At 43.3% G+C, this 23,277-nt stretch overlaps 1 protein-coding gene across 3 annotated transcripts in view; it reads left to right on the forward strand.

Moving 5' to 3' along the window:
* SCD5 (stearoyl-CoA desaturase 5) overlaps positions 1-22,772 on the forward strand; it is a 170,950-nt gene extending 148,178 nt beyond the window's left edge. The window contains exons 4-6 of one of the 3 annotated variants that reach the window (XM_040479874.1): positions 1,911-2,143; positions 19,941-19,990; positions 20,529-20,639. In XM_040479874.1, coding sequence (XP_040335808.1) covers positions 1,911-2,143; positions 19,941-19,990; positions 20,529-20,618 — 373 coding nt within the window. In that variant the 3' untranslated portion in view covers positions 20,619-20,639. Of the gene's footprint in view, positions 1-1,910; positions 2,144-6,254; positions 6,905-19,940; positions 19,991-20,528; positions 20,640-22,697 lie in introns of those variants that run through there. The other 2 variants (XM_040479885.1, XM_040479868.1) reach the window with 2 other exon arrangements.
* Positions 22,773-23,277: the final 505 nt, after the last annotated feature.

Consider the following 23,277-nt stretch of genomic DNA (forward strand, 5'->3'; position numbering starts at 1 on the left):
CTTTCCACTAAAATTCAGCCATCTTGTATCCCAGTGACTTGAAAATGGGTGCTGATGGGTTAACATGTTGCCCAAGAGAAGCAAATTTTATGGGAACTGACACATGCAGCTAAAATCTGCAAAACACACTTACACACGTGATTTCATTTGCAAAAGCAGAATAGCATGATAGTCTCTGAAGTGTTTCTGCCTGGATCTGAATCTTGGTCCTACCACTTCTTAGTCTTGTGACCTTGCCCAGCTACATAATCTTTCCATTGCTATGTAGAATGGTGATAATAATGGTCGCTTCCTCCTACAGTTTTTATTAGAATTAAATGAGTCAGTACATGGAAAGGTCTCAGAATAGCTGTGACACATAATATGCACATAGTATACATTAGTTATTAGATCCTCACAAGACCCCTAGAGGTATTATAATTACTACCTGTGTTGGACACCTCTTGTGCCCCACCTCCTACTCTCTGCCCATCTTTTCATTCCAGCTGTTGCTGCAGCCACTTGCTGGCTCAGGTGTAACCAACAGCACCTTGCTCAGCTGGACTGCTTATTTCTTATTTCCTGTCTGGTTGCTTTGCCACTTCCACCTGAGATGCTTCCAGAAATGCACTCAGCCATTCTGACCTGAGCAAACATGGAAAGATGAGGGAGCTAATATCCCATGTGACATCCCTTGACCAGGAGGGAGTTGGAACCAATGGGAAAATATCCCTTCTTTCTTTCCTTGAGAGAATAACTCTGAGGTATAATCTGTCCCATCATGGTCCAAGTTCAGGTGTCCAAAGCATGGGCACCCCTGGCTTGGCATTCCTTCCTTCCCTGTCTCACTCTTCCCAAAATAGACTATCCACATACAAGCCTTCATGCTGTGCTCTTTGTGGAATCATCTAACTGTGCATAAGAGGAGAGTGAAAGGGAAAAAAAAGACTTGTACAACATTCAGAATCAGATCTAGACTCAAGTTCAAGTCTTCTACCTCCTGAATGACATTCCCTCACACTGCCACCTCCCATTTCATACATATGCACCTTAACATTGGCCTTCTGGAAGCTCGATTAGCCAGTGTGAGGCCAGGGAGGAAAGAGCTATGAACTCATATCACAGTCCCTTTCCTGTGCCTGCATAGAGCTGGTTCCACATGGCTAGAGGGTGGGGAACAGTGGTTCCACCTGACTGAAACCTGGGGTAGGGACTGTGTCGAATTTGTCTTTGTATCATCAGTATTCATGGTGTGGCAAATAGTAAGTGCTCAGTAAATGTTTCCTGTATACATAGGTCTGGAAATCAAACTATTGATGGTTTCTTCTTAAAGATTACTTTTTATGTGGTCATGCTTGTTCTTATACTATTGTTTATTTTTTATGCTGACCTGGAATGTAATCACCAGTGAACAGAGAACATTTTTGAGAGGGGATTGGATTGTTTACCTTTTTACCAGGCTACATTCGTACAAAATAATGTGCCTGGAAATTATTCAAGAAATACATATTCCTTGAAATCATTTAGGAAAGAAAACCTGAGTACCAAGTTGATTGACTGGTCAAAGAAGTAGCTAGGAGTTGTCGAACTGGTGACCTATAGGAGAAATGTAGCTCTGAGATACCCGGATTTCACCAGCACAGCATGGGTTGTTTTATGTTGAAATTCTTCCGAAATATGCTACAGGTCCTACCACTTTCCATAGCATTCTACCCATCCTAATTCTCAAATTTGGGTTACTTGTGTTGCCTTGTAGGTATATGGGTTTGTGACCCTTGTACAGAGCAACACACAACAGGGTACTTCTTATCCAGAAAGAGTTGAAGGAATTGATGGGCACAATTCCTGGCTTTTCCTGTATGTAGCTTGTTCATCTCATTTCTGCCACCATCAACAGGTGCCTGATGGTAGTGTAATGTCCTGCCTTCCAGGTACTATAAGATCACTGTGGTGCTCATGTGCTTTGTGATCCCCACGCTGGTACCCTGGTGTGCCTGGGAAGAGAGTCTGTGGAACTCCTATTTCTTGGCCTCCATCCTCCGCTATACCATCTCACTCAACATCAGCTGGCTGGTCAACAGTGCTGCCCACATGTATGGAAACCGGCCCTACGACAAGCACATCAGCCCTCGGCAGAACCCACTCGTCACCCTGGGTGCCATTGGTGAGTAGGGGTGTGAGAGCCAATGGGGAGCATGGCAGCTCAGATTTTCTTAACCTTCCAAAGGTTTTCTGGACTCTGTAAAGAGAGGCAGTGGAATGGAGTCAGGTGGGATGAACTTGGGCTTCGGTATTAGAATCCTGGTTCTTGGGCAAGTCACCTAATCATTCTGATTTAGAGTTTTCTCATCTGTGAAATGGGAAGAGTGATGCTTACTTCATAGGGATGTTATGAAGATAGATACTATATGTAAACTGCTATATGCAATATAGATATGCTGTAAGATAGATACTATATGTAAACTGCTTAGTAAAATGTCTGTCATATAGTAAGTGATCAATAATTAGGAGCTATTTATTTTTACCGTGAAATTTTTCCTAATGGAGGAGTAGCAGCTGGCTTTTCTCTCAAACTGCCCTGACCATTCATCTGTCCAATCATTTGACCGACTGTAAGAAAAAAGGCCTTCAGAGAGACGGGAAGAAACAAGAGTGTGGCATCTCATGGTGCCACAGAATGGTTCGGAGCGAGGCCGCTGGATTCTGACAACTTTGGTTGAGTCTTGGTTCCTTCACTTACTCTCTGAGAGAGTTATCTGGCTCCTCCGCACCTTGTGTCTTCTCCTGTAAAGTGAAGATAATCATAGCATTCACCTGCTTCCTGGGGCCACCAAAGGGTTAGATGAGCTAATACATAGTCTTTGCAACAGTGCTTAGCATGAAATAAGTGCTTAGTTTGTGACTAGCCTTATGGTCTTAGGAAGTTACTTGTCCCTTCTGTACATTTACATCCGCATTTTTAAAATGGGGAGAATCATAGCAGCTAGCTCAGAGATCTGAGGACTATAGGTGTTAATACCCATTAAAGCACTGAGCACTGTGGCTGAAACATAGTAAGTAATAAATAGACATTAGCTGTATCTTTCTAGAAGTCACTCAAGCTTCTTGGTAAGCTGAGCCTTGAGCATTGAGATCGGCCCCAGGAAGGGAAGGCCCTGTGGCTAAGTAGCAATGGTCTCTGCATCACCTAGCAAAGAGTTTCTCCCACCACATTGTTAGGCTCAGACCCCGTGTTGACAACAGCAATCTGAGGTGGAATAAGCACCCAAATTTAACTATGGGACCAACCAGCTAAGCAGAGAGAAAAGTGTCTTGGAAGGAGTTTCTGATGCTTCTACTTCTTCCTGGACTGCAGTGAGGGGGGCCATATCCAGTGTTGACCCTGAGAGCAGACAGCAAGGGGACAAGATGGACTGTTACCATCTGATGTGGGGGTGGTGGACCAGAAAACCCAAGGAATGTGACCATGGCACTGGCCTTGAAGAGCTGGGTACTGGTTTTAAGTCCACCCAGGTCAACACGGGGCTCCTAGTCAGTTTTCTTCATTAAGGTCCTGGAAAGGCTCCCGTTACACTGAACTGTGTGATAGATGGCAGGTACGCACAGGTTCTCAGAACAGTGTCTGCTTCTGAAAATAGCAGGGGAGACTCCTCTATACTACACTGTAGTGCAGGAAAAACACTAAAAATTATGAGGGTGAAAGGAGCAGGGTAAAGAAGACCTAAATTAAAAAGAAGACTGCAGGGGCGCCTGGGTGGCTCAATCGGTTGGACATCCGACTTGGGTTCAGGTCATGATCTCACGGTTTGTGAGTTCAAACCCCGTGTAGGGCACTGTGCTGACAGCTCAGAGCCTGGAGTCTGCTTCAGATTCTGTCTCCCTCTCTCTCTGCCCCTCCCCTGCTCATGCTCTGTCTCTCTCTTTCTCTCTCTCCCTCTCTCTTTCTCTCAAAAATGAATAAACATAAAAAATTAAAAAAAGAAAACTGCAAACCACAGTTCCATCCATCTGGTATATTCATTACAGAGCAAGATCCTTCGGCTGTGGTCAATAGAAGAACTACATGATGACCAGGGCCTATTTAAGAAGTGAAGGAGAGGGGCGCCTGGGTGGCGCAGTCGGTTAAACGTCCGACTTCAGCCAGGTCACGATCTCGCGGTCCGTGAGTTCGAGCCCCGCGTCGGGCTCTGGGCTGAGGGCTCAGAGCCTGGAGCCTGTTTCCGATTCTGTGTCTCCCTCTCTCTGTGCCCCTCCCCCGTTCATGCTCTGTCTCTCTCTGTCCCAAAAATAAATAAACGTTGAAAAAAAAAATAAAAAAAAAATTAAAAAAAAAGAAGTGAAGGAGAAATCTGGCAGTTCCTCAAATGGTTAAAAATAGTTATCATGTGATCCAACAACTCCACTCCCAGATTCATACACAAAGAGAAATAAAAATATAGGTCCACACAAAAACTTGTATATGACTGTCCATAGCAATATTATTCGTAATAGCCAAAAAGCAGAAATAATCCAATAGTCTGTCAATTGATGGATGGATAAATACAGTATGGCACATCCATACAACGGAATACTATCTGGCAATAAAAGGAAGTGAAGTACTGATATCTGCTACAACCTTGAAAGCATGATGCTAAGTGAAAGCAGCTAGTCACAAAAGGCTACATATTGTATGATTTTGTTTGTATGAAATGATCAGAATAAGCAAATCTACAGAGATTATATTAGGGTTGTCCAGAGAAACAGAATCAGTACATTTATGTATATGTATATATATGTTATACATACACTATTCAGTTTTTATATATATTGTAATATATATTATATGTTCCTCATCATAAATCCCCGTATATATAGGGAAACAGTACAATATCTATATAAATATAAATAGGTATATATTTGTAGGACATAAATAGGTAGCCTCCTGTTTCGTGTGTATATATATGTATGTATACATATATACACATATGTATATATGTGTGTGTGTGTGTGTGTGTGTGTGTGTGTGTGTATGCATAGGGAAAGAAGGAGGGGAGGGGGGAGGGGAAGAGGGGAGGGGAGAGAGATTTATTATGAGGAGCTGGCTTACATGATTAGGGGAGCTGAGAAATCCCACAATCTGCCGTCTGCAAGCTGGAGACTCAGGAAAGCCGGTGATATGATTAAATTGGAGTCCAGAGGCCCGAGAACCAGGGAGCAGATGATGTAAATCCCAGTCTGAGGGCAAGGGAAGAAGAGATAGATCCAGTTCAGTCAGTGAGTCAGAAAAAAACGGGCAAATTCCTCTTCCTCCACCATTTGTTCTGTTCAGGCCCTTAACGGATTGAGTGATGCCCACCCCCACTGGCGAGGGTAATCTGCTTTACTGAGTCCACTGATTCAAATGCTCATCTCATCCAGAAACACCCCCACAGACACACCACACAGAGATGTTTAATCCGGGCATGCCTCGGCCAGCCAGTCTGACACATAAAATTAACCATGACAGAGAAAGAAAGTAGGGCTGGAGGGATGGGGGGGGGGGGGGTTGGGGGATGACAGTTCAGGAGTGTGGAGCTTCCTTTTAGGTAATGAAAGTGTTATAAAATTCATCGTGGTGATGGATGCCCAACTCTGTGAAAATACTAAAAGCGATTAAATTGTACTTCAAATGGATGAATTATATGGTGAATTATATCTCAATAAAGCTGTTTAAAAAAGTCAAATGAAAAAATCCCTGAGATCCCTCCTGAAAACACCTTACTTTAAAAAAAAAAAAAAAAAGTAAGAGAGGAAAAGCTATTCGCTGGTGGGCAGGTGGGGGGTGGTGGTGGAATAATATATGGACAGATTTGGGACATGTAAAAGTCCGGCTCCTCAGTTTACTTACCTATCTGAACAGGGCTCCTCTGGGTCATCCAACGAGCCTTCCTTTAATCACTCCAGCCCACAGAGGCTATTTTCCTTTTATGAACATACATCAAAAGGAGGATCTGTTATCAGTCATTTAGCATTGAGCTTACTAAGTACAGCTCCGAAATCATGGTAGTTGTTCATACGGGGAAATTAATCTTGTGACTCTGCGCTGATAACCTTTTTCTTTTTTTTTTTTTAATCTGTTCCGATTTAGTCTAGCCAACTAAGTAAATTCTTCCTAAGGGCAGACACCAAGTCTTCTGCTGCCCAGAGAGCCTGACATAGTGCCTTGCACATGGTAGACTCTCAGCAGACGAGGGGGGAAAATAAACCTGTGCAGAGAGGTGGGGAGGGGTTATTTCAATACCCACTTTGTCTTCTAGGTGAAGGCTTCCACAATTACCACCACACCTTTCCCTTTGACTACTCTGCGAGTGAATTTGGCTTAAATTTCAACCCAACCACTTGGTTCATTGACCTCATGTGCTGGCTGGGACTGGCCACTGACCGCAAACGAGCAACCAAGCCAATGATCAAGGCCCGGAAAGCCAGGACTGGAGACGGCAGCACTTGAACCTGGAACTGGCATCCAACATGTTTGCCATTGATACCTTAGTTCATGGCTTTTGTTCCTATAGTTCTCTTGTTCATTGGATGTGGGAGGGGGTAGAAGCTGGGGAGGGAAAGGAATCTATGTGGTTTGGGAACTTTTCCTTTGTCTCAAAATAATGTCAAGATATAACTATTAATGAAAAAAAGTTTTTAGCATCAATGTAACTATGATTTTAACATTAGAGTGTGAACATGTGATTTAATCGTTGTAGCTACAATATGTCAAACACACATGGTCATGTGCTTGAACTTGATGTTAACCCTGACAGGATGAAGGAATTTAATATTCTTTCAGTGTGATTCAGGAGAGCATTTGCTTTCTTTTCTACCAGTTAACCCAGCACTGTTTTTAAACACATTATCTGAAGGTAGAAGACAAAAGAGAGGGTCTAAGTAACTAAAGAATGTTTCTGTTTTGTAATTACTGAGACTGTGTGTTTGTTGTTTTTTAAATAAGAGAATTGAGGGGCGCCTGGGTGGCTCAGTCGGTTAAGCGTCCGACTTCGGCTCAGGTCACGATCTCACGGTCCGTGAGTTCGGGCCCCGCGTCGGGCTCTGGGCTGATGGCTCACAGCCTGGAGCCTGCTTCCAATTCTGTGTCTCCCTCTCTCTCTGCCCCTCCCCCGTTCATGCTCTGTCTCTCTCTGTCTCAAAAATAAATAAAATAAACGTTAAAAAAAATTTAAATAAGAGAATTGAAAACTTTCAAAAATGACAGGAAATGGCCCTCTTATTTTCTTGCCCTGTTTACAGCTTGTTAATGTTCCACTGTCTTTGCTTCCAAAGAGATCTGTTCACTGCCCGGCTAGTTTTGTGTCCCGATTATGGCCAGCCGACCCTATAAATCAGTGCCTGTTTAGGTGTTTGATTTTGTTCTCTTTGCTATTGTCATTTTAAAGGTGTATAACGCAGATGTGCCAGACATAAAATTAAGCTCAAATTAAGCTCTCATTTAAATGTTTAAACATCTAATTTATATTCTAATTGATCCCAGCCACTGATGCATGTACTTTAGCTACTACTGCTAAATAAGCATATTAATTTTCCACACTAGGCCATCAGATCTTAATAACCGACAGTTATCTAGAACTCAGTGTGTACTAATGTTTCCCCTGCATGCAGCCTTCATTGATTTTGCAGCAAAATATAAAGTGATCATTATGTAGCTTCTGAAGTAAAAAAAATGTTGTGTGTTAAGTTGCCTTGTAAAGAGCATGTTGAATTAATGGGACCGCGTGCCCTTTGTTTTAGTTGTTAGAGCAAAAGAAAGATGTTGGAGCACTTCGAAGATAGATCTTTTCGGGAAAGGTGGGAATTTGGAATTTTAATTTAAAATGTTTGAAAAAGAAGTGATGCCAACTGGAAATTGTCACAATGAAGTTCTTCATCCAGCAGGTGTTTATTTGCCATTAATAATGTGTACACTATGAGTGATTTACAATAAATGATTATTAATTCATTGGTGTTCTTGACCAGGTACTTAAATGTTGTTCAGAGGATGTTCTCTCAGGGGTACCTGAAGCTCCATGATAACCACGTGATTCCCATTTGATTCGAGCACTGGACTAACAACACCCCTAAGACCAGGCCTCCTGTATCCCATCAGCCTTATGCCGGAGGGAAAATTGACTATTTTTTTTTTTTTTTTTTGGAATGCTTAACCCTCAGTGGTGTCGTTCCCCACTTCTCACTCACCAACACTGTCATTTGTATTGCTTCCAGCTGACAAATGGGAACCTTTATTCCTACCTGTCACCCAAAAGAACATGAAGGACATCTTCCTTCCCTGACCCCACCAGGCCCCAGTAGTGATGAACAGGGGCATGGGCAATGGGCTCATCTCTCCCTCCAGTCCTGCCCCCCAACTTTTCCCTCGTGCTGCCCTTTGGCCTTGAAGCACCTGTGCCCCTGCCATCAGATACAGACTTCTGAGCCTGCCTGCAGTTGAGTGGGATTCGAGCCATTGGACCCTTTGAATATGACTGTGTGTTTTCTATCTGCTTCATATTGCAGTCACACATTGCTGAGACCTTGTATGGAGTATTGATAGAGTGTGATTGTATCCCAAGACCTAAAATGACCTCAATTAGAAGTATTTCTGTGAATCTTTGACCCCTTAAATGTACTCAACTTATTGCTTGTCCATTAATAGAAAAGGCTACATTTGGAAAAACTGTTTGAAATCTTCTCACAAAAGGAGGACATTCCCCAGGTGGTCAAAAGAAATCCAGAACCTCACTCCTCTGAACCTGAGTGCCACATATATATCTGCAATAGTGCCAATGAATGAGGATTGGGATGATTTTGTTGACGGAGTGGCTAGATGAAGGTTAGATCACTCTAGAGTCTTCCATATTAACATTCCCTGCAGATCTTAGTAGCATCTAAGGGGGTGGTGTTTCCCTAGACTATCCAAGGTGGCCTTAGAGAGGTTGGTCCTGCCCTTGATCTCCCGTGTCCTCCAAGGCCTATTTCAGAAGCATCCACCCATGCATCCCGGTGAGGGGAGACAAGGGGAAGAGATCCATGTATGTCATGGCAGCTACATGGAGCTAGCCTGATAAATGGCAGAGTCAACTCAAGTGTTGACTAGCCGGCTGTGTGGCCTTGAGAAAACCAGTCTTTCTGGATCCGGTTTTCTCCTCTACAAAGAGAGAGGATGAAACCAGACTCTGGCTAAGGTCCCACCAAGCCCTAATGGTCACCAACAGCAACAGAGATAGGAACGTGCCTGATTTGGGATTTGAAACACCTCTCAAGTTGTGCCCATCCTTTTTGGAATCTGGGAGGTCAAAAGTGAGGGGGAAATAATTGAGTCTGAGTGAGAGAACACAGACTGAGGCTGAAAAGAATGTTCTTGGTAAAAAAAACAAAACAAAACAAAAAAACATGCATGTGTTTCATTTATTTTCAAAATATAATGAAACAACAAAAGTGAACTTAATCCATGAAAAACAATTTAATGAAAGAAAGTACTGTAAAAAGCTTTGGCTTGGTGGTGTAGTAGAAATAGCACTGGACTGGAGTTCAAGATTTCAGTTTGAATTCTCCTCCCTTTTTTTAATTGAGGTATAATTGACATACAACACAATATTCATTTCAAGTGTACAACATAATGATTTGATATTTGTATATATTGCAAAAAAAAGGAGGGGGGCACCTGGCTGGCTAAGTCTGTGTATACTCCAAAAGGATCACCACAGTAATAAGTCTTGTTAACATCTTTCACCATTTGTAGTTAGAAATTTTTTTCTTATGAGAACTTTTAAGATCTACTTTCTTAGCAACTTTTCAAATAAGATACACAATATTCTTACTTATAGTCACCATACTGTACATCCCCATGATATTTATTTTATAACTAGAAGTATATATCATTTGACCACCTTCACCATTTTGTCAACCGCCATGCCCCACCAATCTGTTCTCTGTTATCTATGAGTTCATTGGGTTTTTTTCCTTAGATTGTACATGTAAGAGAGATCATATGGTGTTTGTGTTTCTCTGTCTCACATTTCAATTAGCATAATGCTCTCAAGTTCCATCCATATTGTCACAAATGGCAAGATTTCAAATTGTAACTCATGACCTAACTTGGTGTGTTACCTAGAGTCACATGATCTACTGACTGAGCCAGCTAGGTGCCCTGAGCATGTGACTCTTGATCTCCAAGTCATGTATTCAAGCCTCACCTTCTGGGTAGAGCTTATTTTAAATAAATAAATAAATAAATAAATAAAGCACTTGAAAACAGCAGATGCAAAAAGGGCCCTCTGATCTCCCTTTTTCTCCCTAAAAGCAAGAGATGAAACTCTGATGTGAGAGCTGCCTTCTCTATATCAGGAGGAAAGAAACATTCTTCTCACCAGAGATAGGGAGAAGGCACCAAGAGAATCAGTGCAAACAAACCTTGTTCAAGTAACTCTTAGCTTCCTTTAGCATCCCCATGTATTTTTGGCACTCTCTCACAATTAATACTCTTTGTCCAATGTGGCACATAAGCACTTGGGCCCAACCACTTTTTGGGTCTTCATTTTCCCATGAAGGCTCCCATGAGCATGTAATAATAAAATCTGTATGCTCTTCTCTCATTAATCTTAATGTCAACTTAATTCTCGGACCCAGCCTGACCCTAAGAGGCTAGAAGGAAAGTTCCACCTCCTCTACAATGGAGCCTCAGCTAGCCCTTCTGTAAAGGAACTGGACTGGATTAGATTGTCCCGCCCAGTTCGCCAGCTGGGAGTCGTTCCCCTCCGTGTGAAGAAACCCAGCACACCCACAGGCCTTTTGTCCAGTCCCCTGAGAGTCCTTCTGAACCTTGGCTTCCTTCCTGTGCCTTCACACCCTCATCAGAGGACAAGCCTTACTTGCTTTTCTTCTTATCAGGAGCTGGGATAGAAGACCCAGAGAGGGAAGAGGCTGAAGCTAATGGATAAGAATGAGCTTTGCGGATTATCTGTGATGTTCATTTATCCATGTCACTCCAGTCCTCAATTATAGAAGACACTGGAAGCCAGCTGACTTCTCAGTGGCTGCTCATGTGAAACAAGGAAGCAAAGAAGTATCCTAACCTTTATAAGCCCCCCCTTTTTTTAATTTCCCCATTTTTAGTTCAAGGTATTTGTCAAAATCCTTTCCTTCCCTTTCCTCGACGTCAAGGAACTGCTATAAATGACCTGGAAACTTTGCTCCTGCTCTCTCTCTCCTTGGGCTAGGGAGTTCATAACCATCCCGCCCCCACCCCCAGGAATGTTCCTGACTTGTAAATTTGCAAATCAGAGGCAAGAGGAAGGAAAGCGCTGGCCTGCGGCTGCTGGGGGGGGGGGTGGGGGGAGGGGGAATGCAGACAAGGCTGCAAGCCTGTGTTCCAGCAGCTACTGTGGCTGAGTGACAGTCTTTTCTCTTGCTTTTGCTCTCCCGTGACGCCTCTGCCTGGGCAGCTGGGAGGCCAGTCAGCACAGGCAGACTGCCTCACTTCCCATGGGTTAAAGAGGAAAAGACCAGCAGACAGCTGCCCCAGTTAGCTAGGGCCAGGAGGCCTATGTCCTGAGAAAGTCTCCGTCCTTACAGCTCCAGGCCTACAGTTACTATGCAAAAAAGTTGACTTGGCCTTTGACGGTTGAAATCCCTGCAACTCAGGATTTACTAAATCTATGTCCCTGTCCTTCCCTTTTTTGATCCTCTGCAAGGCTACTTTTCATGTCATTGAGAGAAATCTCCAAAGTTGCTTTTCTGATAGAAGCACTGAGTGCTGGGTGGAGTCACCAAATCCTATGCTGTCGATGGACAAAGTAGCTGGGTCCCACTGGAGCAGGGCATGGTTGTATTTTTATTATCAGATTTCTTAAAAGCTGGTTCTCACAGTGTATGGATCGTAAAACAGAAGAGGTGTTTGTAGAGGGCACTCCTTTTTCCAGGCTGTATGACAAGGTCATGTGTGAGGGTGGCGGAGAGAGGGAAGGGGCGACCCTCTCTGGTACATGTTGTGATCATTGTGATCACTGAGGACGAACTGTCAAACTGGGATATCCAGTGTCTCAAAGGAAGAGTGAATCATCAGTGTAGATGATGACTTTCCAGTGCCAGCAAGCAGTCTTCTCACACTTCAGGTGGAGGGATCCAGAAGACCCACTTACTTCTCTCCCAGTCCCAAAATTGCTGCCTGTGAATGCAACAACGCGTTTCTCTGAATTTAAAAGCCCAGCGTCACAAAGTTCTTCCAGATATGCCAACCAATGAGCACGTGTGTGTGCACTGTTCTCTACAGGCCCTGCTGGACCAAGCAACTTGTAACACAAGGCAAATCATCTTGTTAGCGAGAATGTACACACAGACGCTCCATAGCCAACCAAGGTGAAAAATGATCTCAAAGTGGATCTTTTGCCCTTTATGGATTCAGGTCACTATTTTTAAAAGTGAAGACCTTGGTTTTGCCTTTACGTGGGAAGTTTTAAGCAATGATATATTGGACTCTTTCCAACCACCTTTTAAAGTCTATTTGAAGCCAGGAGCTTGGGTCAGTTTCAAGACACTGAAAGGGACAGGCCTTTTTTTTTTTTTTTTTTTTTTAATTAGAAACATTATTTATTTCTGCTTCTTTCATACATCTTATTGTGCATGAAACAGTCTGGCATACATATCTGAAATAATGTACTGTTTAAAGGCAAAGCACCATAAGTAAAGCTGATCATCTCTCCAGAGTTCTCTCAGCCCATGGGATCTTGCTTCGTGATTTTATATTAATTTTTGAAAGTCAGAAATGTCATTTCCAAAACACATTAAGGGAGCTGTAAAAAGTAATCACTTTATTCAATATTATAGTTGTGGAAATGGAGTATATTTTCTCTAAGAAATGAAAAACTAAGAAGAAAATGCCACTTAACATCAGTGGTAGGTCAGTAAAGGCCAGAGGGAGAAAATACTGTGATAAGTTTGTCTCTTTGAGACCAAGAAGACATTCTAGTTCAAGCTTTAACATGCTTCCTATGTTTTCACTAGATGCTTCTTTTCTGCCGCTTTTCATTCTTTTCCATAGTTCACATCACAGGATTGGTACAGCCTTTAAAACTTCATTAACAGGAGCAAATCCAATATCCACTGATCTCTTCTCAAAAGGCATTTGAATCCATCAGATAGCCTGGCAGTTTCATTCTCATGAATACCCTAGCCATGAAAACACTCAACAGGACACAGACGAATCCAATGAATAGAAGGAGAAATCTTACTGAGGTTTGGAATGTCTGGTGCATTTGATCGGTCCAGGATTATGAATCCTAAACCTCCTGCTGTAAATAGGAAGTTAGATGTGAGTCCTTCCATAATATATTGTCCATTTACTCTGTGGGCCGAGAAAGCTACCGGCCTCTGATGTCCATGTTCATCGGTCATAGAGCCAATACTTTGAAGTTTAACAATAACGTCATAAAGCATTCCTCCCGTGATGAGGACACCACCACCTTCAACTTCAGCTGGGGGCATTCAAGCGCTAAGATCTATGTCACCGCTGAAACAAATGATTACTTAGGTCCCTTCTTTGATCAAAAACTACAGGAATTAATAGCAAGCAAGCTTAGAAAATGTCAGATTCTGCTCTACCCAAGCAAAACATGTGGTTGGAAGCCATCCCAATATTGTATCCTTATAAAAGAAAAAAAAAAAAAGGAAGAGACTGCAGGCCACAGTAGTCTTAGAAAATTGCCTCTGTCAAAGCAAAGTAAACACTTGTAGATGGAAAAGCAGAATCCTGAGGCTGGTTGATTTTTCTGGAATGCCATTGCAATGGCTAAATATTTCTCAACAATTGTGGGAGGTGGGAGTTGTTTTGTTTTGTATTGTTTTAAGTTTCCATTTGAGGGATGGCCTTAAATTGAGCATTGCTGTGTCCAAAAGTTCCAGCATTATAAATCTTGGAAAGAAGAACAAACGTCAAAATAAGGTCACCAACCATCACATGCCATAATGATTTGGCTGCCAAAGATTCACACTCCGTGTTAGAACTAGGCTGAGTGTGCACAGAGAGATAATTTAAACCTTCCCAACAAGTTTGTCTTGTTCATCTGATTGATAGAATCTGATTGTAACATTCGGTCTGTTGTTTTTCCATTTGCTTTAAATTCAGCACTGCCACAGAAGACAGAAAGAGAAAATGGGACAGCCTGAAGAGGTGTAAAAATATAATTACTTTTTTGAAAGTACGCATATTTATCTATTTTTCTGCTACCCCCTTTTCACTTGGCTTTCCCACTCTAAATAGATGACTGCTCCTGGGCTGGTGTATATATAGCACTTACAGGCTACTTTTAATTGAGAAGAACATCCTTTATTACAGTTTCTAGGCCACTTATCATAATGCATTTTACTAATTTCTTTTGCATAAAAAACAAAATCAAATGAAAGCACATCAGACTTGAAAGACCACTGGCATTACCATAGAACCTCAGCAAACCAGCCCACAAATAACACCTCAAGTCACTGCAATTTCACTCAACCCACCACCTTTAGAAAAAAATAATGACCAAAATAAGAAAAAGAAAAAAATCTTCATCAGGAAAGTATTTTTCCCAAACTACACCTAGTTTTGACTATAATTGGCTCAATTTTATAAATCTATTACAATGGCATCAAAAAATGATGCACAAAGAATTCGCAACTCACATTTAAGTGCCATGCAAACCGTGCTGGTCTTGATTGCCAAGTGTTTTCCCAATCCACAGAACAGGGTCAGAGAGAGGAGAGGTGCTTGATAGGTGTTAACGAATGATTGGAAGAACAGATGGATAGATAGATGGATAGATGGATGGATGCATGGATGCATGGATGGATGGAAGGATGGTGAATGGATGGATGCATGGGTGGATGGATACAATGTAGTGCAATGAAGAAAGAACCCTATTTAGCGTTGCTGGGTCTTAGCTTTGTAACTTGTTCCTTTGTTTGCCCTGTTAAATGTGAGACCCCAGGAAGGCAAGCCCCTGTCTGTCTTGGACACAATTGTACTGTAAGCTCCCATTAGAGAGCTTACCATGTAAGCAGGACCTCTAAAATTTTGGTTGAGCTGTCATTGTATATGAACACAGGTAGGCCCTACTTTCACCAACGGTTGAACCAGAAATCCAAACTTACAAAAGTCAAAAAAAAAAAAAAAGAAAAAAAGACAATTCTTAATTTTACAAAAGTATTTGGTACAGATTTCCTTTCATAAGCAGGCTTTGAAAACATGGCTCAACTTTTAAAAGTCTTCACCAACTTAAAACATTTTTTTTCATGTTTATTGATTTTTGGGAGTGACAGAGACAGAGCATCAGCAGGGGAGGGGCAGAGAGAGAGAGGGAGACACAGAATCCGAAGCAGGCTCCAGGCTCTGAGCTGTCAGCACAGAGCCCAATGAGGGGCTTGTACTCACAGACCGGGAGATCATGACCTGAGCTGAAGTCGGACGCTTAACCGACTGAGCCACCCAGGTGCCCCCTTCACCAACTTTTAAGAAATACATGTGGTGGGAGACACAAGGTGCACCTAAATTTGTGAAGACTGTCCAATCACAGAGCCACTCTGAGATGGTTAGAGTTAGAAAGTTGCACGTCCGCTCTGAAGAGTCACCCATGAAGCCACAAGAACAAGATCATGTAAGAAGGGAAACAGGCCAAGACGGTGTTAGGGGCTGACCCCTGACTGCATATGGAGAGAGAATCTTTAAAGAGGTGTTGAAGGTAAGCCTTGTCTCAACTGGGTCTTTCTCTTCATTTTGCACTGTAAGTGATTCCACAGAGAGGGCTGCCTTCAAACTAGCATCACATCACCAAAGAATGTTTTGCCTTTCTTCTTAATAATCAACAGGAATTTACTTAGTTTCCACTATAGGGAAGGCATAGGATGGAGCACTGTGGGGAGATAGATGGATCTTATTTCTGGCTCTTAAAAAGGAGACAAGTTCACCTGGAAGGTAAGGAATCAAGCCTTCCCCATCTCCCATCCCATTATCCAAGTACAATCACATCACTTGGGCATTTTTTCACAATAATTTTTTTAAATTTTTTAATTTTATTTGAGAGAGAAAGAGCATGCGCAAGAAGTGGGGGAAAGGGGCAGAGGGAGAGAGAGAGAATCTTAAGCAGGCTCCACACTCAGCAAGGAGCCCATCGTGGGGCTTGATCCCTGGGATTATAACCTGAGCCTAAATCAAGAGTCAGACATTCAACCAACTGAGTCACCCAGGTGCCCTTCACACAGCTTTTCTAAATGTTGTAGATAAATAAGTGACTTAGTAAGTTCTAAGCCTGCACTTAAGAATTTGGACATATTACATAGGGGGTGGGAGAGGGAGGTGGTCAGTGTTATAGACAAAAGGAGTTACATTCTTTCACTGAATATAGGCCAAGCATCATCAAGCAATTAAATACATTATTTCCCTTTAATAGAAGCCCAAATCAAATGTCTCACTCAGTCAAACTAAGTTAGGAGAGAAACCATCTGTCAGCTTCAGGTTCAGCTCCAGAAGACCTGTTTTGAATACCATTGGCTGAGGCTTGAATTATTAACAAATTATCTTAACTGCTTGTTGCCAAAAGTAATTTGCCCAGCATTGTCCACTCCTCGGAAGCAGAAGTAATGTTTCCTGTGGCTGTGAACGTCTGTGAAATAACATCACGAGATAAATGCCTACAGGCTGCGGGAGAAAGTGAGCTGATAACAGAGGAGGCTTCTGTAGGAAGTGATAAGAAAGACCTTAGGGGCCAAGTGTACAGAGTACCTTTGCAGGTCACTCTGCAAAGCACCAAGACCTCCGAAAGATGGGCAGAACTGGGGAATATGGACTGCGTACACAAGTTTATAAGTAATCTGGGAGTGTCACTGGATTCAGATTCTGGTCCTTTCATCAGCTCTGATGTGAGAGCTAAAAAAGTAGAACAGAGTGTGTGTGCATGTGTGATATGTGTGCATGAGGACTCTTGATCTCTCTCTCCTCTCTTCTCTCCCCTCTCCTCCCCCTCCTCTCCTTTCCCTCTTAATCTCTCCTCCTCCTCTTCATTCTTCTCCTCCTCTTCCTCCTACTTCCCCTGCTCCTCCCCCTCCTCCTTCTCTTCCTCCTCCTTCTCCTCCCCTTTCTTCTTTTTCCCTTCTTCCTCTTCTTCCTCTTCTTCTTGTCCTCCTCCTTCTTCTCCCTCTCCTTCTCCATCTCCCTGTCCTCTCTCTCTCCTCCCCTCCCTCCCTCCCTTCCTCAACTTCCAGTAAATTACTTGCTCATTCCTAAGGCCCTTGCTTTTGCAAGAGGAGCTGCTGAGGGGGTGGGGAGTAATCCGGAAGCTCCAGTGACTCTGGGAGGCAGACAGCTGGGAGAAGCACAGCCAGGCAACCTCTTTCCCTGCCTCATGCCTTCTCCAAGGCTGGATTCTCTCTCCCTTAGAGACTTCGTTTCTCCTCTTTGTCTGCCCTTGGATGCTCAGGGGCATTTTATTTGCCCCTCAACCCTGCTCTCTGCTCAGAGAGGCTGTCAGGCATGCATCATATCAGTGAGCTGGCATGGAGAATGAGAAGCACCAGCAGGATGGAGGGAGGAGGGGAGGTCTGGGTATTTATTTCCAGATTCTCTCCCTGCAGACTGGATGCCCCTGAACCGACAGTCATGATCCTGACTGTGTCCTTGGAGCTAAAAGAGTAATGGTGCCCCTCTCTGATCAACTCTACTCTATTGCTTGTGGTTGTTCAACACTCAACCTGGGCTTTTGGGAGTAGCCCATAAGACAGCCGTGGAAGTGCACCTGTCAGATCTTCTCTCAAGAAAGAACTTGCTGTACCTGAACAAAGTCACGGTGAACTGATGGCCCTCACACCTCAGAACCTGTTGCTTGGTTGGTTGCTTGCCATGCTCTTCCTGAACAGCCCTAGCCCATGACTGTGCATGGTTGCCACTATTTCTGCCCAAAAAGAGAGACTCCATTAACTGGCAGGCTCCCAGCCCCCATTGGGCCTGCTACAATTCTGTCAGACCTGAATCGTGCTCTGAGTCTCCTCTGCCCAATTGTACTTTTTCCCTCTTTTCTTTTATAGGTATCAAATCCAGGGGCGCCTGGGTGGCTCAGGCGGTTGAGTGTCCCATTTCGGCTCAGGTCATGATCTCACCATTTATGGCTTCGAGCCCCGCGTGTGCCTCTATGTTAACGGCTCAGAGCCTGGAGCCTGCTTCGGATTCTGTGTCTCCCTCTCTCTCTGTCTTTTCCCCACTCATACTCTGTCTCTCTCTCTCTCTCTCTCAAAATAAATACACATAATTTTTTAAAATGTTTATAGGTATCCAATCTGCATCAGAGAATGAAGTCTTTCCCTGTTCATTCCTGCTTCCCCCCTTGTTATCCTCCACAGGCATAATCCCCTCAAATCAACTACACCCCTAACTCTTGCCCCAGCCTCTGCTTTCTGGGAAATCCAACTAACACAGGCCTATTTAATTTTTTTTATGTTTATTTGTTATTTTTGAAAGATAGGACTATAGGGAACAAGCAGTGGTTGTAATAAGTGCAGGTCCCTGGCTTTTCTCAACAGAACCTTAGAAAAATGCATTTAATCTTAATCAATTGGAAGAAAACATCCAAAGTCACTGAAGCAGTGAGACGAAAATAGCATCAGAAAGACTTTAAGTCGGGGCGCCTGCGTGGCTCATTCGGTGAAGCATCTTACTTCAGCTCAGGTCATGATATCGCCGCAGTCTGTGAGTTCAAGCCCCATGTCGGGCTCTGTGCTGACAGCTCAGAGCCTGGAGCCTGTTTCCGATTCTGCCTCTCCCTCTCTCTCTGCCCCTCCCCCACTCACGCTCTGTCTCTCTCCATCTCTCAAAAATGCATAAATGTTTAAAAAAATTTAAGAAATTTTAAAAAAAGCCCTAAGTCTTTTCATAAACCTTGGAACTTAAAGTTGTTACTTAACTGGGAACTGGGCTATTTGGCTGTTTCGGGCCAATCTGTGGTGTACAGATTAAAAAGTGGGGGTTTTCTGCAGACAGGATGATTCTGAATTGCCTAGGTTGGGACAGGGGATGTCTAACACACTTTTGGGAGACATCTTGGTTAGTAATTCCTATACTTGCAGCTCTGTACACATTTTCTAATTCTCTTAAGATAGGATGAGTGCCACAAAATCTCAGAAACAAAATTAACTTCCTTATAAAAAGCAAATGTCATGAAGAACCTGAATATCGAGGCTACATTTTTGACGACTGTTCTAATTTCAAGAATTTCGGCCTCTTGACAAAAATACACTTAATGATCACACTGTATCTTTCCTTCGGGATTCAGAAAATTTGGTCCTATTGTTCACGCAGCCTTTTTAGGAGAGGGAAAGAAACAGTGGGAGGGGAAGTATGGCTGTAATATTCTTCCAAATATTCTTCAAGAAACTTCCAAAATGCTAAGATTCATTCCTATCATCTCAGTGACTGGATCGTTTTGTGTAATAAATGAAGCTCAGTGGTTCTCTACTAGTGGCCTTCGCCTCTCAATCCTTAGGTGTGTGGTTATCTCTTCATTTTCTTTTGGGTCCTCCAAGAGCAAGACACCAAAATGGAATTAGGTATATGGGAGGTTGACGGGGAGAAATGCCTGTGAAGATAAAGCGGGGGAGGGAGCAGGAATAATGGGGGAGAAGCTTCCAACCAGGACACAGGTCTGACATCTGTGAGAGGAGAGCAGGAAGGGTTGAGACGAAAGAGCTTCCGACTGCAACATCATTCTGAAAGAATCAAGGTCAGGTCATGGGAAAGTCCCTGAGCCAAAATTGCCCCTCAGAGGGATCTTGTGTCTGGCAGAAATGGCCCAGAGCAAACGTTCCCTCTGCATCCAACTTCCATCCTCTCAATACGTTTGTCCACATCTCCTATAATCGACGGACCCCCTAAAATGCCAGCATTGGCTCTCTGCAGACCTTTCTTCCTGCGTCCTTGACTGCTTGCTTTCTCTTTCCTCCAGATCCTGGCCTCACGATTAGCCCATTTGCTCCTATTTCTTCAACCCCACAGGTAAGAAGTAACAGCAGGAGCACAAAACAGTGCAGTGGGGGTTGGTGCGGCTGGTGTGTCAACAAAATGTGTGAACCAGGGATGTTTTGTGACGTGGGCAAGACCACTTACAGAGGACTCGTGGGCTAGGCTGAAAGCTTGGCCTTTATCACAGCAGCTAGGTGTGGGCCTCCGAAAGGAATGAATCAGGAGACGACATCCAATGTCATTTAAGGAATTAATCAGGACCTGACAGATTCACATCTCAGTTGTGTGACACTGGGGACAGCATGTAGAGGGAGTTTCGGGGAGGAGGGACTGGAGCTGAGGCCCGGACAAGGCCTGTTAGCAGATCACGGCAGCGGGCCTGGGAGAGTTGAGAGTGACGATTGTGAAGCAGAGACCCAGCACCAAGACTGAAGAGTGAAGATGGCAGTGGGATGTGAGTGTCTTAGAGCCCCGCACCCCAGGCTCAGCGGCTGGCTAGCCCTGCCTCGCTTCCCCTCAGGCAGCTCGTGCTCCACATCTCTCATGGATGACCGTGTGTCCCTCCCTCCAGAATCTGTTCTCTACTGCTTGGGACTCGAAGTCCACTCCACCTCTCCCCGTGCCTGCAGGGTATCGGTCAGATCTCCACAATTCTACCTGATAAACATCTCTACGGCGTCCTGAGCATCCTGTCCTCTATCAGGCTTGCCTGGACCACTGGCACCCTCTCGTTGGTCTGCCCACCTCCACTCCTGCATCTCTGATTCATCCTTCATGCTGCTCTCAGTCACTTATGTTGTTCCTAGGATCAAAATCTTTCAGTGGCTTTCATCTGCTGCAGGAAGGACACAAACCCTTTATTACTGCGTATGAGACCCCACCCCCACCCCTCTTTGCCTGCAGTGTTATCATCTAGCAATACAAACGTGTAATTCCTCAAACACCCCGTTCCTTTCATATACTAGGTGGTCCATCAACAGCATGCCTAGCTTCCTTGCAAATCTAGCACTCTCCCATTCATTCTTTAAAACCTGCCGCACCAGATTCTCTCTGAACTCTTTCTTGTACTGCTGCTTATTTTAATTTGTATTATAATTACTTCTTCCCAACTATCATGTAAATATCATGAGAGCAGGGATCACGAATATCTTGTTTTTGAACATTCAATCTAAGACTTAGCATAACTCTTGGTACATAATAAATGCTCAATAAATATTTATTGAATGAATAAATACAAATTTTTGTCTCCTCCAATAAACCATAAAGATTTTTTTTGTCAGTTCTATGCCCAGTGTGGGGCTTGAACTCACAATCCCAAAATCAAAAGTCACTGACCCCCTCTACTGATTGATCTAGCCAGGTACCCCATAGACTACAAGCTTTTTGAGGGCAGGGACTGGATCATATTCATCTCTGCATGCTCCCTAATAATTTTGTTAGTACAAAGTTGCTGAGCTAGGAAAGCTGATTTACTAATTTCTTACTATATAGGAAACAAAAATATTTTTCCAAGTTCCTTGTTCCATTTAAAAGATGACTTTAGGGAATAACTAAGTTCAGAATAGAGTCAAATGATGGAGTATTACCGATTTTCCCTAAACAAAACAAATGAGAAATTATCTGTTTTAAAACCCTTACATTAGAAGACAATGGCTTAAGGGAAGAAAATTCTAAAAACTGTCCTGAAAGAAACATTTAAAATTTTATACGGAGAGGGTGAGGATTCTCTTATTCCTTGAGTCTTACATTGACATCAGTAGAGAAATGGAGACTGTGAATAATATTTAGACCACAATTTTCCTCTTTGCAGAGTTGAAAATCTGGGTAGTGTTCCTGACTCAGACTTTCATTCAGCTATCATTTTAAATCCACATACAAAAGTCTCTGGGGGTGACAAATTGTACACAATCTTACTGAACTGTTAGGTGGCACATGATTTAAAACCCAGGTGGTGAACAAAACGATGGTATCATTTTTCCAGCACCTCATTGCAAGATGTAAAACATTTCCCCCAATTACCAAGCGATTATTCATTTTAATCAAGGTAAAGCTATAATAAGGTGTGGAACAAAGCCCCCATCACACAGCCATTCTCCGGGAGTTGGGGACTGGCAGGATGAACTCAGGAGACCAGCCTGGTGGTCCAGGTTGCCTTGACAACCGCTCCCATAGAACCAGGCTTCAAAGACAGACTCAAACAAAGCAATGAGGAAGACTAATTGACCATCAGGCCCTACTATCTAAAAATGGGACAGTGATTTGATGACACTGTGTGAACATTTCTAAATGTAAGTGAAGATTTGGGTGGGCATGTGTTTTAAACCTCACTTTTTTCACCGTTGTTTTTTTGTGGAATTCCCTTCTCCTTTCTCAGTTCCAAAATAAGAAACCGCCTTTTGAAGAGGATAACAACCCCAGTTGAATGACAACCTTGGAAAAATCTAACCTAGAAAATAATTATTTCTCATTTAAAACCCAAACTCCCCTCCCCCCCCCCACGAAAGCAGGAGGGAGGCAGCCAGAGATAAGAGGCAGAGGAAAGGGAGCTGTGAGAGATTTAATCTCAGCTCTTTAAGAAAATCTCCTTGTGTGTGTGGGGGGAGGGCGGGGGTGGATGCCTCAACAATCCTGGCGTGCTGCCAAACACTAGAAAATTAGTTCATAGCCCAAACTGTCACAGAAATGCAAGCACAAGAAAGCGACAGTTTACAGCGTCAGCCTCTTTGCCATTTGTTTGCAGAACACAGATATCTCAGCAAGCAACTCCAGGTGCAGAAAGAAACCTGTGTACCAATGGTAGAAAATTTGAAAAGGGGACAGAGATGCAACGAACGGCAGTAAGGATAAACAGCACGAAAGAACCAAATCTGTTGGAACAGAAGAAACCTTTGAGGCGTTATAATAGAACTACTAAGCCAATTGTGGCCACCCAAATAAGAGAGACCAGAAAAGCAATTACTCCAACCCTGAGGAATAAATACAGAAAATAAGACGCCAGAGAGCACAAACCAAAATAAAGACTTAAATTAACAAAAGTACTCTAAGAAGTCACCTTTCCCTTGTCTTGTTTTCTCCTCGATATTTTAGATGCCTTTCCCCCGAATGTGCAATTATCTCAGCAGAATGGACATGAAATTGCAGTGCACACACCCACTGCAGTGGATGGGGGCAGACACAGAAATTGAGGGCAAAAGGGCAGTTGCTAAGCACTAGCTTGTCAGTCGCCTCTGTGGCCTGTAATGCAGAAGATTCAACAGGTCCTTGAAACACGGAGCCTAAGAAAAGCACTGTGAATTATTTCCTCTCATATTCTTCAACTT

Source organism: Herpailurus yagouaroundi, unplaced genomic scaffold (assembly GCF_014898765.1).
Source record: "Herpailurus yagouaroundi ecotype Mexico unplaced genomic scaffold, PumYag 28, whole genome shotgun sequence".
Classification (NCBI taxonomy): domain Eukaryota; kingdom Metazoa; phylum Chordata; class Mammalia; order Carnivora; family Felidae; genus Herpailurus; species Herpailurus yagouaroundi.